The sequence below is a fragment of the Aphidius gifuensis genome, linkage group LG1 (genome assembly GCF_014905175.1).
Source record: "Aphidius gifuensis isolate YNYX2018 linkage group LG1, ASM1490517v1, whole genome shotgun sequence".
NCBI lineage: Eukaryota > Metazoa > Arthropoda > Insecta > Hymenoptera > Braconidae > Aphidius > Aphidius gifuensis.
Window position 1 is genome coordinate 10243313 of NC_057788.1, and position 17622 is coordinate 10260934.

At 27.9% G+C, this 17622-nt stretch overlaps 1 protein-coding gene across 1 annotated transcript; it reads left to right on the forward strand.

The window, feature by feature from the left end:
• The first annotated feature begins 7556 nt into the window (after nucleotides 1–7556).
• On the forward strand, nucleotides 7557–14258 carry LOC122848622 (annexin A6-like). Its single transcript, XM_044146857.1, has 6 exons — nucleotides 7557–8513; nucleotides 11471–12155; nucleotides 12408–12445; nucleotides 12645–13620; nucleotides 13798–13979; nucleotides 14075–14258. Exons 1-6 carry the CDS (start codon nucleotides 7557–7559, stop codon nucleotides 14225–14227), a joined length of 2991 nt encoding a protein of 996 aa, XP_044002792.1. The 3' UTR covers nucleotides 14228–14258.
• The last annotated feature ends 3364 nt before the right edge of the window (nucleotides 14259–17622 follow it).

Below are 17622 nucleotides of genomic sequence, written 5' to 3' on the forward strand. Positions count from 1 at the left end.
CGTTTACAAATCAACTATAAAACATACTTTTACCTTAAAAATCTAAAAATGACATTGTATACAAATCCTAACAGGTATAACTGAAATTTATTTTAATTTACTTTTTGTAAATAGACAATGAAATTTTTTTTTTTTTTCATAAACATTAGTCAGTTGAACGTTTCAGCTGCATATATTACTTTTTATCGATATTTTATCGATATTTTTTTTAAAATGTATACAATTTTTTTTTTTCAAAGAAAAGTCGAAATTTTTGTTTTTTTTTAAAGAAAAACTGCTAATTATTGATTGTCGCGTATTGTTAAGCACGAATATATATTTTTTTTTCGAAAATAATGAATATATCCAAGTTTATTTTACTTGGTCGCTAGGTTTTTTACTGAGCTATATTTTTAACTTAGCTATATTTTTTACTTAGCTATATTTTTAACTTAGCAATTTTTTTACTTAGCTATATTCATAGCCAAACACACAATATCTACATAATTTTACCAGCTATATTTTTGACTTAGCTATATTTTTTACTTAGCTATATATTTTTTACTTAGCTATATTTTTAAATTAGCAATATTTTTTACTTAGCTATATTTATAGCCAAACACACAATACCTACATAATTTTACCAGCTATATCTTTTACTTAGCTATATTTTTTACTTAGCTATTTTTTTTTACTTAGCTTAGCTTTATTTTTTCAGCTTCTATATTTTTGTTAGCTATATTTTTTTACTCAGCTCCATTATATTATCAATTATGAAACAATTATTATTAACATTAGAAAGATATCGAGAAATCGAAATTTTAAAAAATATTATAACTCGAAAACTATTCGAGATATCGAAATTTTTTTAAAAACATTTTCTTCTCCCTGACGATCTCTATTGATTGCCATTATTAAATTTGAGAATTAATCGTTATTTCAATAACTATACGACATACAACCGATAAATAGCCGTTTTTTTCATATTTCAACTCCATTTTTAACCACTTTGTCCATTCGTAGGAATTTTTCGTAGAAACACGCCGAAGATGTTTACACATAATAAACCCGCGAGTCTAGATGGCTCACAAAATTTTTTTTTTTTTTTTTGTTTTTGTCTTTTTGAGCGCTACAACTTTTCTAAATAACATTTGTTAATTAAAGCCATATTTTTTCAGGAAAATCCATAAACAGAGAAAATCAGGCCAAAAAATAAAGTGATTTTATCGGAAAATTTTTCAAATAAAAAGTGTTAGTTTTGATGTAGAAACCATTAAATATATCTTTTGATAAAGTTATTAATTTGTTGATGCTGAGATAAAGTTCTTTGAGTTGTAATAAATCATAGAAAATACTCGGCTCTAGATATTTTAGTTCGTTGGACTCTATTTTCAACGTACGAAGATCATCGAGAGGTTTAAAGATATCTTTTGGCAGTTTTGTCAGCTTGTTCTCGCTAATATTTAATTTTTTAATCTATTAACAACTAAAATCGGCTGGTAATAAAAAAAAAATACTTTATTAAAATTCAAAAAAATTATTTAAGTATATTTTTGTTTGAGAGTAAATTGAAATACTTATTTAATAAAAAAAAATTTTTTATTAATTTTTAATTTTTATAACTGCAGATATTATCCAAATAATTAGGATAATTAGTAATTCATATTATTTTTGTGCATAAATGTATTGTGCAGTTAATCATTATAAATTAATATGGCCTCAAACTTCAACGTCACTACCACACAGTGATACTGTGTTTATATCATTATTATTTTCCTATCTCTAAAAATTTTTTTGTTTGTGTAGTTGGGAAGAGAGGACCAATTGGAATCACAAATACACGTGGTGGTTTTTCCTTGGTATAACATATATCTTCTCCCATCTACTCAATTCGCAATCGTGCGTTTCATTGGTCCACGTTGTTAGTATCATAGGAGAACCGTAGATGCGAGAACAGTCATTCAGCCACCGTACCAAACTGCGGCTCGAGACAGTCATAACTAAAAAAATCTTCAACAAGTCAACAAGTGTTTTCAGGTTGCTTCACTTAAACGTACAGACTAGTGTTTACAGCTCGATTTAGTGTTTATAGCTCGATTCCTTTTAACTCATAAAAGTTTATACTTTAAGTTATAAATTGCTAAAACTCAATTTATCATACATCAATATGAACGGATACAAATACGGACAAGTAAGATTTATAAAAAAAAATTATTTATTCTTTTAATTTTACATAATTTCTATTTGTAACAAAAAAAATTTTTATACTGTAAAATAAATATAGAATTTGAAAATAAATTTTTATTTTTTTTTATATATTTTTAATGTTTTAAAAAAATAATCTTAAATAAATTTAATTGGTATTATTTGTATATTTTTTTTTATTTTTTTGATTATTTATTATAGGAACCACAAGGACCACCACCAGGTCAAAATTCATCAGGCATGCCATGTCCATTTGATAATCAATCAATAGGAGGTATGCCAATGCCGATGCCAATACCAACTCAAGCAACACCGTATCCAAATCAGCCAGGGATATATCCATATTTAACGGCACCATATCCCGCTCAATCAACACCGTATCCAAACAACTCACCTATACATCCAAGTCAACCACTACAAGATCAATCCAGTGATCCTGGTGAAGCAATTTTGCAACTACCTCAACATGCATATCCACCTTCAGCACCTTCTCGTCAAGACGATCCATTAGCAACAAGCACACAATTTGTTAGTAAATTAACACCAACTGTTTTACATAACCCAAGTTTTAATGCTCTTAATGATGCCGAAGCTCTACGGAAAGCAATGGATGGCTTTGAAACAGACAAGTATGCCATCATTTCAATATTGAGTGATCGAAATAACAAACACAGACAAAATATTGTAAATAGTCTTGAAACACTACATGGAAGAGATATCATAAAAGAACTAAAGTCTAAGCTGAGTGGTAGATTCAAGGATTTAATTGTTGCAATGATGACACCAATTATTGATTATTATGTCAAAGAAATTCATGACAGCATTTCGGGAACTAGTACAGATAAGGACGTACTTATTATTATTCTTTGCACATTGAGTAATCACGATATTCACCAAATACGTGCCAGCTATGAAAACAAATATGGCAAATCGTTGGAGAGTGATATACGTAGTAATACATCAGGCCACTTTGAGAGATTATTGGTATCATTGTGTAATGGTCAACGTGATCAAAGTACACAAACTGATATAAAATCTGCAAAATCTGATGCAAAAAGACTTCACAGTGCTAGTACTTGTCACTTGGGAACAAATGAGTTTGAATTCGATTTTATTTTTTCTCAAAGAAATGTACACCAATTAAGATTAATTTTTCAAGAATACTTAAAACTATATGGCCATGATATATCAACTACAATTAGTCGTGAATTTTCTGGGAATACCGAAGAGGCCCTTCTTACAATTGGTAAGTTTTCGGAAACTATTACATCATTTATAAAAATATTTTTTTCCTTATTCATAAACTTTTGTTGATGATCAATATTTTAATGATAAATTTTAATGATCATAATATCAATATTTTTTCCTTATATGATTTCAGTGGAATGTGTAAAAAATAGTGCTTTGTTTTTCGCTGAACAATTACATGACTCGATGTCTGAAAAAGAAACAAAAAATCAGAAATTAATATTTATTTGTGTTACACGTTCCGAAATTAACATGGGAGATATTAAAGAAGCCTTTTCTCAAAAATATGGAAAAACTCTTGAAAAACGCATTTCAGTAAGTTGCAATTTATTGATTTGAAAAAAAAAATCCTGATCAGCACTACCAACAGTAATAATGTTTTTAATTTTTTATTTATTTATTTGATTACAGGAGAATACATCTGGTGACTTCAAAAAATGTCTCATAAAACTCCTTAACTCGAACTCTAAAAGTAATTATCTAAGTCTCTTTTTGTTAGCATTATTTAAAATTCTTGTATTTTTATTTATTTTATTCATTTCGATATGTGTGGCAATAATTGAAATTGAGAGACAGGAAAAAGAAAATATTCGTTACCCCAAATTCTAAGAAGAATTACTGTGCTGCGTAGTAAAGGCGGAGTATTTTGAATTTAGCTTATTTTTATTTGTTATATATTCTATACTGGGCATATCTCAATTTTCACTATTCTGCAAAGCAAAAAGTGATATAAAGTGTGTAAATTTATATTATCGACACAGTATTTTTTATTTATCAGAACATTGAAAAACCCACAAATCGATTTTTGCCCGACGATTACATGCTAGCACAGTAAAAAATGTTTGTTTGCTTTCTCATTGTACAATTTAACAAAGTCTGTTTAAAGCAAACGATTCTGCTGAAAAATGATGAATCAGAAAGCCCGCTCACAACTCATTTGGAGAGGAAACACTCGCCAAGGCATGTGCTTGCCCCTCCAAATTCGTTGTGAGCACACTCTCTGCCTGAGCACTTGTAACGAAATATACTATTATTACATAAGTTTTATATTTATAAATCATGTAAACAATGATAAATTGATGATCAATAATGAATTATATGTATACCTGTGAAAAAGAAATAATTACAAATAATTTTGACCTGAAAATAATTGACGATTCCAAGTTTAAAATTCACTTGCCACTTATCTTTATTGTAATGTGTTTTCATATGAAATAATTCAGTTCATACATTTTTATCATTACGAATCAACTAAAATATTAAATTAACATCCCTGGTAGAAATATTTTTTAGCGTTCGACATAGTTGAGTCGAATTCAAAGTCGACCCAATGTCGGCCGTATGTCGGTACAATGTCGAACTTGCCCATTTGTCGTCGTTAAATCGAGGTTATGGTATTTGAAAAAAAAAAAATTCCTAGCATGGTTTTTATTATAATGACATTATCGGCAGCGGTATTTTATTTATTATTAGATAAATGAACTACATGTATTTTATTTATTGAGTGAATAAGTTGTATGTATTTTATTTATTTAAAAAATGAGATACATCAAAATTATTCTTTGAAAATGAAAATTTCCAAGAAAAGCTGCAGCTGAGGAGAAGATATAGCTAAGGAATTAATGTGACTAAGGAATTCTTTCCTTGAAACATAATTTTTTGGCAACATTAATTCCTTAGCCACATTAATTCCTTAGCTACTGCTTTTCCTTGGACATTTGTATTTTAAAAAAATAAATTTACATGTATTTTATTTATAAAATAAATAAAAAATGTCCAAGTAAAAGCAGTAGCTAAGGAAAAGATGTAGCTAAAGAATTAATGTGACTAAGGAATTATTTTCTTAAAACATAATTCTTTGGCAACCTCAATTCCTTAGCTACATTTTTTCCTTAGCTACTGCTTTTCCTTGGACATTTGTATTTTAAAAAAATAAATTTACATGTATTTTATTTATAAAATAAATAAAAAATGTCCAAGGGGAAGCAGTAGCTAAGGAATTAATGTGGCTAAAGAATTAATGTTGCCAAAAAAATATTTCTCAAGGAAAGAATTCCTTAGTCACATTAATTCCTTAGCTACATCTTTTCCTTAGCTACTGCGTTCACCTGTTCATATTTATTTTATAAAAATAATACATGTAATTTTAAAATACAAAATCCCAAGGAAAAGCAGTAGCTAAGGAATTAAGGTTGCCAAAGAATTATATTTCAAGCAACATTATTTTCTTCAAACATAATTTTTTGGCAACCTTAATTCTTTAGCTACATCTTTTCCTTAGCTACTGCTTTCCCTTGGACATTTTTTATTTATTTTATAAATAAAATACATGTAAATTTTTTTTTTAAAAATACAAATGTCCAAGGAAAAGCAGTAGCTAATACAACTGCAGGAATTAATGTTGCCAAAATAATATTTTCGAAGAAAAATTCCTTAGTCATTAATTCATAGCTACATCTTTCTGCTACTGCTTTCCTTGGACATTTTTATTTATTTTATAAATAAAATACATGTAAATTTAGTTTCAAATCAAGGAAAAAGTAGCTAAAAATCAATGTGGCTAAGGAATTAATGATGCCAAGAATTATGTTTCAAGGAAATAATTCCTGTCACATTTACCAGCTACTGACCCTCATAACTACTGCTTTTCCTTGGACATTTGTATTTTTAAAAAATAAATTTACATGTACCGCTTATTGGCAAATACCGCTGAGGAAAAGATACATCCAAATAAATCAATTCGTTGTCTAGATTAATATTACAGCCCTATCCCTATATTAAAATAAAATTATTGTATCAAATGGCTGTTAAATTAGACTGGACTACGAATTAATTCATTTGGTCACATCCTTTTCTCAGCCAATATTTGCCAATAGCCAGTGTCCAAATAAATTGATTCGTAGTCTATATTTATATCACAGTTATTTGACACAATAATTCTAGTTTATTTATTTGTTTTTAATTTTTATACTTCATCAATGTTTTAATTTTTTTTATATGTTTATTTCTTTATTGATTTAATTTATCAATTAAAAATGTATTATTTTTATTTGTCGAATGTCATTCTTGATATGGACGAAAATTTTCCGACTTTTAAGTTTACACGCGATGGCTTAGGGGATAACGCACTGGCTTTAGGATTATAGGTTTATATAGGTTTAGGCAGATGTAGGTTCAAATCCCGGTCGGGACAAGCAAAAATAAAAATAAAACAAACAAAACCCGTTAATATTCTGAATAAAAAAGATGATTTTTTTTTTAGCAATTTAAAATCGTTATACATATATTATTCAAAAACAAAAAAAAATATAAATTTTACATGATTCATCGATAAAACACCATTTCTACGAAATAAAGGTAATTTCTACAGTTTAACTTTATAAAACAACTTTTCTACAAAAAATTTTAAGAGAATTTAATTAGTTTTATTTCATCATTTTTTTTTTTTTTAATCGTTTGTTACAGGAACCACAAGGCCCACCACAAAGTCGTAATCCATTGGGCATGCCATATCCATTTAGTAATCAATCGATGGAAGATATGCCAATGCCAATGCTGATGCCAACTCAAGCAACAGCGTATCCAAGTCAGCCAGGGATATATCCATATTTAAGGTTGAATGTAAGTCCCATCGTCGAATAACTTTTTTGTGCCAAAGGGGCTCGCCCCAGCCCATGCTTTTTTAAAATAAATTGGTGCCCTCTATGCCTAAAATCTGTGTCCGTTACTATCACTTCTGTAGTAGTATGAGTGTACCCGGCCTACACGAACACACACAACTACGACTGCAGCAGTAAAGTGAAGTAAATTTCGGAGTTAATTAATCATTTGCGATTGAATATCTTCTAAAAAACACGGTCGAAATTGATGATTTTTTTTTTAAATTTTCGTAATTAAAAAAACTACAAATCTAAATCACATTTAGTAATTTCGAGTAGAGGGGTTTTTAGATACAGATCAAAACGTGGGTTTTTCCGTTTACGGCCGTGTTAAATCGGTCAAGTTTATTTCACGGTCGAAAAATTTGAAAAAAATTCTATAAAATAGACAAAAGTTTTAGCTAGCGATTAAAAAAAAAATTAGCAAAATCGAGTAGAGGGAATTCGTTTTTACATTCAACTTTAATGGAACCATATTTCATTCAATCAACAACGTATCCAATCATCTCGCCTATACATCCAAGTCAACTACTACAAGCTCAATCTAGTTATCCTAGTGAAGCAATTTTACAACGACCGCAACAAGCATATTCACATCGAGCATCTCAGGCTCTTGACCAAGAAAATTTTTGTGCAGTTTCAAAACCAATAGCACGAACACCAATTATCAATCCAATGCATACAGTACAACCAACAGCACCACCAGTAAGTCCACAATCAGCCAGTGAATACAATTATGCTCCAACGAACAATTACCATACACCAGCATCTTCTCGTCGAGTTGCTCGATTAAAAAGAAACACACTATTTGTAGTTAAATTAACACCAACTGTTGTACACAATTCGAATTTTAATGCTTCGAACGATGCTGAAGTTTTACAGGAAGCCATAAAAGGCTATGGAGCAGACAAGAATGCAATTATTTCAATATTGAGTAATCGCAATAACCAACAAAGACAAAAAATTGCAAAGTGTTATAAAATACTACATGGAAGAGATTTAATAAAGCAACTTCAGTATAAAGTATCTGGTAAATGTAAGGATTTGATTGCTGCAATGATGACACCAATTGTTGATTATTATGTCAAAGAAATTCATGACAGCATTTCGGTAATTAGTACAGATAAAGACGTACTTATTATTATTATTCTTTGCACATTGAGTAATCAAAATATCCACCAAATATGTGCCAGCTATAAAAACAAATATGGCAAATCGTTGGAAAGTGATATACGTAGTAATACATCAGGCCACTTTGAGAGATTATTAGTATCATTGTGTAATGGTCAACGTGATCAAAGTACACAAACTAATAAAAAATCCGCAAAATCTGATGCAAAAAAACTTCACAGTGCTAGTACTTGTCACTTGGGAACAAATGAGTTCAACAAATATGGAAAAACTCTTGGAAAAAGCATTTCAGTAAGTTGCTATTTATTAATTTGAAAAAAAAAAAAAAAAAAAAATCCTGATCAGCACCACCAACAGTAATAATGTTTTTAATTTTTTATTCATTTATTTGATTACAGGAGAATACATCTGATTACTACAAAAAATGTCTCTTAAAGCTCACCAACTTGAGCTCTGGATTTAATCATCTAAGTCTCTTTTTGTTAACATTTTTTTTTTTACTGTGCTTGTTTCTCATGCTTATTCCTATTCTTGTAGGTATCAAAATGAGTAAATGATAATTTTATAATTTAACAAAGTGTGTTTAAAGCAAACGATTCTGCTGATAGATGATGAAAATTTTTTTTTCCGATTTACATTTGCGGTTAGGCATACAAGCATACTATCGTTTCATAACTCATCTGGGCTAATTTGGCATTTTTCAAAAGTAAAGGAAGGTATTTTTATGTCAATATCTGAATGAAAAAAAAATTATAATTTGTTTTACTAACAAAGAATCAGAAAATAAAAGTTTAATTTTTATATCTTTTCTTTATCTATTAACAACTAAAATCCGTTGGTAATAAACAAAAAATCGTTTATTAAAATTCAAATTAATTATTTCTATTTTTGTTTGAGAGTAAACTAAAATATTTGTTTAATAAAACGGATTTTTTTTTTTTGCCAATAATGTTACTTTCTTTTTTTATACTTGCAGATATTCTTGACAAATCCCAGATAATTAGTTTATAAGATTATAATATTATTTTTGTGCATTAATGTTTTGTAATAATCATTAAATTTATATGGCCTGGAACTTTCATGTCACTACTAAACAGTGATATTCTATTTGATATTATTATTATCCTATCTTTGTGAAAATTTTTTTTGCATGTGTTGTTGGAAAGGGAGGACCAATTGACGTTACAAATACACGTGGTGGTTTTTCCTTGGTATATACAGTATATCTTCTCCCATTTACTCAATTCGCAATCGTGCATTTCATTGGTCCACGTTGTTAGTATCATAGTAGAACCGTAGATGTGTATAGAACAGCGATTCGACCATCTCACGAGACTATCATAGACGCCAAGTAAATAACTCAACAAGTGTTTGTAGCTCCCTTCATTTGAACTCACGAAAGTTTTTGCTTTTATAGTTATAAATTGGTGAAACTTTATTAATTAAACATTAATATGAACGGATACAATTACGAACAAGTAAGATTTAAGAAAAAAAAATATCTAATATCTTTTGATTTTATATTATTTCTATTAGTAACCATGATTACAAATTTGTCTCAAAGAGCTCATCGACTTCAACCCTATAGAAATTATTATTGGATAGCAATCTTTTTCATGACATGCTCATTGCTCGAGCTCATCTGCAGCTGAACAATTAAATTTATTAAACATGTCACTAAAATCGATATCTGATTCTAATATTATTTTTTATATCTCTGTTTTTGTAAATAAAAACGAAAATAATTATTTCATCTATAAATATTTACTCAATTAAATATTAATTTTGTGATTTAACAAAGTGTGTTTGAAGCAAACAATTTTGCAAACAGATGATGAATATTTTTTTATTTTTCATTTCTTGATATGGATTTGTAGTTGGGGATGCAAGTACCATCGTCCCAAAATTCACGTGGACTTAATCGGCATATTCAAAATTAAATTAGTCAAACCTGTAAAATATATAATCAATGACTCCTGTCTTTTATTTCTTTCTATATAAAGATGTGTTTTTTAGTGAATTGAGTCTGGATTGATTTATTGATAAATTACTTAAATTTTAAATTGTAAAAGTTCTTCAATATAGAAGCACCCAATTTCCAACAAGTCTAGAAAAAAATTTAATTTCTTGGAGAACGATTTTTCAATTTGTTTCAATTTACAAAAAATCAATAGAAAAAATTTTCAAATAAATCCATATTATTACGAATAGTAATTTATAGTAAACACAGTAAAATATAAAAACATATTTTAATTTCACAAGCCATAAAAAAATATTAGAAATTTATTCTTTGAATGAAAAAATTTATAAAAAGCTTGAGTAAACTATCAAATTTGTGAGTAACTATAGAAGAAAGGTTAATAGTATTAAGGTTAATTGTATTATAATAAAAAAACTAAAAATAAAAACTCTATTTTTATTTTTTTTCTTTACCTATTACAAAATCTGCTGGTAAAAAAAAAACTAATATGATAAAATTAAAAAAAAATGTTTCCATTTTTATTTGAGATTAATATAAAATATTTATTTAATGGAGAATTGATTATATTTAATATACTCTATTCGGTAGCGATGTAATTTTTTTTTTTTATCTTCAAATCATTAAATCATTGATCATTATGGCATTATGGTCTAACTTTTCTACATCACTACCACACAGTGATATTTTAGTTATCATTGTTATTTTCCCTGTCTTTCAGAAATTTTTTTCTTTTGTGTCGTTGAAAAAGGATGACCAAGTGACGTCACAAATCCACGTGGTAGTTTTTCCTTGGTATATACAGTATATCTTCTCCCATCTATTTAATTTGCAATCGTGCATTTCATTGGTCCACGTTGTTAGTATCATAGTAGAACCATAGATGTGTATAGAACAGCGATTCAACCATCTCACGAAATTATCATAGACGCCAAGTAAATAACTCAACGAGTGTTTATAGCTCCCTTTATTTAAACTCGAGAAAGTTTTTACTTATAAAAATATTTATTGGAGAAATTTCATTATTAATCAATATGAACGGATACGAATACGGACAAGTGAGATTTCGAAAAATGCAAATATCTATTCTTTTAATTCTACATATAAATTCAATTATTAAAAAAAATTTATATATTTAAAAATAAATATAGAATTCAATAATTGATTTTTATTCCTGTTTGTATATTTATAACGTTCTAGAAAATGTTTTTAATATAAATTGAACTAGTTTCATTTAATTATAATTTTTTTTTTAAATTGTTTGTTTCAGAAACGAGAAGGACCACCACCAAGTCAAAATCCATCGGGCATGCCATGTCCATTTGGTAATCAATCGATGGAAGATATGTCAATGCCGATGCCAACTCAAGCAACACCGTATCCAAATCAGCCAGAGGTATATCCATATATAACAACACCATATCCAGCTCCTGACCAGGAACATTGTAGTGCTATTCGAAAAGCAATGGCACAAACACCACCAATCAGTCCAAAGCCAACTGATTACTATGTCAAAGAAATCCATGACAGCATTTCGGGAGTTGGTACAGATAAAGATGTACTTATTATCACTCTTTGCACATTGAGGAATCAGGAAATCCACCAAATATGTGCCAATTATAAAAACAATTATGGCAATTCATTGAAGAAGGATATACGTAGTAATACATCAGGCCATTTGAAGACATTATTGGTTTTACTGTGTAATGGTCAACGTGATGAAAGTAAACAAACTAACAAAAAAACTGCAAAATCTGATGCAACAAGACTTCACAGTGCTAGTACTTGTCACTTGGGAACGAATGAGTTTGAATTCAGTTTTATTTTTGCTCAACGAAATGTACACCAATTGAGATTAATTTTTCAAGAATACTCCAAACTATACGAACATGATATATCAACTACGATTTGTCGTGAATTTTCTGGGTATACCGAAAAGGCCCTTATTACAATTGGTAAGTTTTTAGAAACTATTACATAATTTTTTAAAACAGTTTTTAATATTTTATTGTTATCAACTTTTGTTGATGATAAACACTAAGTAATTCTGAGCACGTTATTTTTCAATTTTTTTGAAAACTTTTATCGTAATTTTGTCATTGACAATGAATTTGATGATAAACGGAATTATTTTATTACTATCATTATGATCATGTTAATTTAAATTTTGATGATAATAATAATATCAATTTTCTTTATGATTTCAGTGAAATGGGTCGAAAATAGTGGATACGAAAACGGACAAGTAAGATTTATAAAAAAAAATATCAAATCTGATAATTTAACATCGTTTCTATTCATAACAAATAAAAGTCAAATATTTAAAAAAAATATAGAATTTAACAATAGATTTTTATTTTTCTTCTGAGATTTTTAATTTTTAAAAAAAAAAATTGTATCAGTATTATTTATTTATTTTTCTGTCTTTTAATTATTTATTACAGGGACCACAACGACCACCAGCAGGTCATAATCCATCAGGCATCCCATGTTCATTTGATAATCAATCAATTGGAGGTATGCCGATGCCAATGCCAACTCAAGCAACACCGTATCCAAACAACTTACTTAAACATCCAAGTCAACCACTACAAGCTCAATCGAGTGATCCTAGTGAAGCAATTTCACAACCATCAAAACAAGCATATCCACCTTCAGCATCTTCTTGTCAAGATGATCAATTAGCAACAAACACACAATTTGTTGGCAAATTAACACCAACTGTTTTACATAACCCAAGTTTCAATGCTCCTGATGATGCCGAAGCTTTACGAAGAGCAATGAATGGCTTTGAAACAGACAAGTATGCCATTATTTCAATGTTGAGTAATCGCAATAACCAACACAGACAAAATATTGTAAATAGACTTGAAACACTACATGGAAGAGATATCATAAAAGAACTAAAGTCTAAGCTGAGCGATAGATTCAAGGATTTAATTGTTGCGATGATGACACCAATTATTGATTATTATGTCAAAGAAATTCATGACAGCATTTCGGGAATTAGTTCAGATAAAGACGTACTTATTATTATTCTTTGCACATTGAGTAATCACGATATTCACCAAATACGTGCCAGCTATGAAAACAAATATGGCAAATCGTTGGAGAGTGATATACGTAGTAATACATCAGGCCACTTTGAGAGATTATTGGTATCATTGTGTAATGGTCAACGTGATCAAAGTACACAAACTAATAAAAAATCTGCAAAATCTGATGCAAAAAAACTTCACAGTGCTAGTACTTGTCACTTGGGAACAAATGAGTTTGAATTCAACTTTATTTTCGCTCAAAGAAATGTACACCAATTAAGATTAATTTTTCAAGAATACTCAAAACTTTATGGCCATGATATATCAACTACAATTAGTCGTGAATTTTCTGGAAATGCCGAAGAGGCCCTTCTTACAATTGGTAAGTTTTTAGAAACTATTACATCATTTTTTAAAAAATTTTTTTAATTTTCCATTGTTATAAACTTTTGTTGATGATCAATATTTGTATGATCATTATATTTGAATTTAGTAATTAATATTCTAACCTAAATTTTAATGATCATAATATCAATATTTTTTCCTTATATGATTTCAGTGGAATGTGTAAAAAATAGTGCTTTGTATTTTGCTGAGCAATTAAATGACTCGATGGCTGAAATAGAAACAAAAGATCAGAAATTAATTTTTATATGTGTTACACGTTCCGAAGTTGACATGGGAGATATTAAAGAAGCCTTTTATCAAAAATATGGAAAAACTCTTGAAAAACGCATTTTAGTAAGTTGCAATTTATTGATTTAAAAAAAAAATCTGGATCAGCACTACCAACAGTAATAATGTTTTCAATTTTTTCTTTATTCATTTGATTACAGGAGAATATATCCGGTGACTTTAAAAAATGTCTCATTGAGCTCATCAACTTGAACTCTGAAAGTGATTATCTAATTTACTTTTTGTTGGCATTATTCCTTATAGCCGTAATTGCCATGATGATTTTACATTATCATATATGCGTACTCAAGTAAAATTGACTTATCTGCAAAAAGAAATAAAAAACTTTAATATTACCACAAATCCTAAGTAGAATAACTGTGCTGCGTAGTGAGTGCGGGGTATCTTGTATTTAGCTCATTTTTATTTGTTATACCTATATACTACCCTTCATATCTCAATTTTTACTATGTTGCAAAGGAAAAAGTGATGTACCTACTGTAATTTATATTATCGACACAATATTTTTTATTTATCAGAACATTAAAAAACCCAAAAATCGATTTTTGCTCGACGATTACATGCTAGCACAGTAAAAAATGTTAGTTTGTTTTCTCAGTGTACAAGTCAACAAAGTGTGTTTAAAGCAAAAGATTCTGCTAATAGATGATGAATATTTTTTTTTTCCGATTTATATTTGCGGTTAGGGATACAAGCATACTATCGTTCTATAATTCCCCCGGACAACTTTGGCATTTTTCAGAAGTAAATGAGTCAAAACTGTAAAATATAATCAATAACTCATGTCTTTGTTCTTTATCAAAGGTCTTTATTTTTAGTTTGAATTTTTAGATTCTAAAATTGTAAAAGTTCATTGATAGAATCATCCACATTTATACTATATCCAACAATCTAAAAAAAAAAAATTTCATCTATCGGAAAATAATTTTTTGGTTTATTTCAATTTAACAATAATCAAGAGGAAAAAATTTTCAATCATTCAATATAATGACTTGCATTGTCATCAAGTTATTAACATTTATAGTAAACGTTTTCTTTTCAGGATATAATAATTTTTCGAAGGTTAATTTGAATAACACATTTCATATATATATTCGACTACAGTAAAACAGATTAAAAAGATTTGTTTATTACATTAGTTTTATATTTATGAATCATGTAAACAATAATAAAGTAATGATCAATAATAAACTATGTATACTTGTGAAAAAGAAATAATCACAAATTATTTTGACCTGAAAATAATTGATGCTTCCAAGTTTAAAATTTACTTGCCACTTATCTTTATTATAATGTGTTTTCATATAAAAAAATTTAGTTCATACATTTTTGTCATTACGAATCAACTAAAATATAAAATTAACATATTAAAACACAATATTAATATTATCGATTTACTGATGCACGAATATTATAGTGTTAACATAAAAAAAAAATGTGTGTGTTAGCAATACGTGCGAGGAAGAGAAACTTACTATGAAATTTACGATGAAACACTTATAATTTATGAATTGAATTAAAATTAAAATTTTTGCTGATATCAAGTTGTTTAAGTTCTGATAAATCATTTAAAATACTCAACTCAAGGTTTTGTATTTCATTTGAATTTAAATTTAAAATACGGAGTTTTTGTAAACCATTCAATACATCTTTTGATAAAGTTGTAAGTTTGTTTTCACTAATATTAAGTTCCTGAAGTTCTGATAAATCATTGAAAGAAACTGACTCGAGATTTTTTAATTTATTCGAATTCAAATCCAGTTTACCAAGCTCTTTTAAACTACTAAATATATCTTTTGATAAAGTTGTCAAATTGTTTTCGCTGATAGAAAGATCTTTTAGTTTCAAAAAATTATTAAAAGTACCTGTCTCAACGTGAATCAGTTGGTTTGAAATACATTAAAAAAAAAAAATTTTAGTAACGGATTCGTTCTATTGAAAATTGAAAATTTTCAAGACTCCGGCGAAAGCCCGTGTGGTTCCTCTTGATTATTCCAAATTCATTTTAGTTTTTTTTTTTATTAATAATTTTAAATTATATGATTAAATATTTTTTGTTTTTTTCGCGCTGTTTTTCACCTGTCAAATTATGTACATAAATCAAAATACAGATGAAAAAAATTTGAGGTTATACCACTTGTAATTAATAATTTTATTAGATTCGTTCAAAAAAGAAATCAATACAAATATAAAAAAAATAAATCGTTCAATTTACTTTGTTTTTAACTAAACAAATCTTTTTTAGAACCATTTTGTTTATTACTTTTATTTATAAAAATTTGTCCATCGTAGTTTTTTTTTTCTTTTTAATAACATGGTAATATAAATAACTATTTTATCGATCAAGCAAATTGTAACCACAGCAAAGAAAGTTTTACGCATGCGCTTTAAACTCTTTTTGAAGAAAATGTTCAAAATAAAATCGGTAATTGTTTATATTTCGGATAACTTTTGAACAAATTAACATAAAAAGTTTTATAAGCTCAAAAATTTGATATTATCTTGAGAGCCACCCTGTCTTGATAAAATATCGCTAAAATCACTCCTTCGTTACTATTTTTCGACTGTAACATAAAGGCTGATAGTGATTGTTATAAACAATTGCTGATATCTAATTAACGAATGATCAGAGCAAATTTTATCAAGAGTGGCTGGCTCTCGGTATCGAAAAGACAATTAATTTGAGCTATAAACAAAGCTTGTAAGTTAAAATTTTAAAGAGTTATGCAAAACATAAAAAACAATTTTGTTTTTTGTTTATTAACAATCTTCAACGACATTAAAAACAATTTTCAACTCGATTATTATAAATTCCGTCATTCTTAATATCCTGGCAAAAAATCGCATCCATGATTTGTTCTTAGTTTTCTTATTATTTGACTTTGAAAATTACACGGTGATCGTTTTTTGTTAATAATAAATTAACTAACAATTAAAATTACTTTTAGTAATTCCCTGGTTTTAGTATTTTCATAGACGAATAATTTGGTCCTAATACGATCCTTCTACCTTTATTACTTTACAAGATATGATCATTTTAAAAAAAACGTGTATGAATTTAATACTATAGGCTTCGCCTACGTAAAAAAAAAAAAAAAAATTGAAAATAGTAGATGGTTTGTCTTGTTACTAAGATTTTGGGGGAGTGGGAAAGAAAAAAAATCTTCTTTTTTTTCTCTCCTACCCCCTAAAATCTTAGTATTTAACAAGACAAACCATCTACTATTAATGTCGCTTATCGACTTTGAATATTTTCCATTTAAAATACATAAAAGCAGAATGTTCATTTTATACTTTTGTTTATAACTTTATCAATTTTTGAGCTAGAGACTTGGTAATACGACCATTCGAAAGCTCAAAAAAAAGCTTTAAAATACATATTGAAAAAAAAATTTGGATCAACTGTTTCGTGGCTAGATAACTTTATAAACGTTTATTTCTAATTTATTTACTCGAAGACCTCTGGGCATTCATATAAAATTAAAAATTCGGCATATAAAATATAGTGTCTAAAGCTTTTTGATTAAGCTTTTTAAATAATCATCTTGAATTGAAATATAGTGATTATTATAAAAGTTATGCTTTTTTGAAATACTGAAAAAAAAAAAAATGTTATTTGTGCAATTTTTTTATAAACGAATGAATGCTGTTTTCGGTTAGGTGTTTCAAAAAATCATAACTTTCGAAA

Coding starts and splice junctions, on each gene's coding strand:
- LOC122848622 (XM_044146857.1), top strand. CDS start 7,557: ATGGAACCATATTTCATTCAATCAACAACGTATCCAATCATCTCGCCT. Junction 8,514..11,470: donor CTCTTGGAAAAAGCATTTCA/GTAAGTTGCTAT, acceptor TGTTTGTTTCAG/AAACGAGAAGGACCACCACC. Junction 13,621..13,797: donor AGAGGCCCTTCTTACAATTG/GTAAGTTTTTAG, acceptor ATATGATTTCAG/TGGAATGTGTAAAAAATAGT.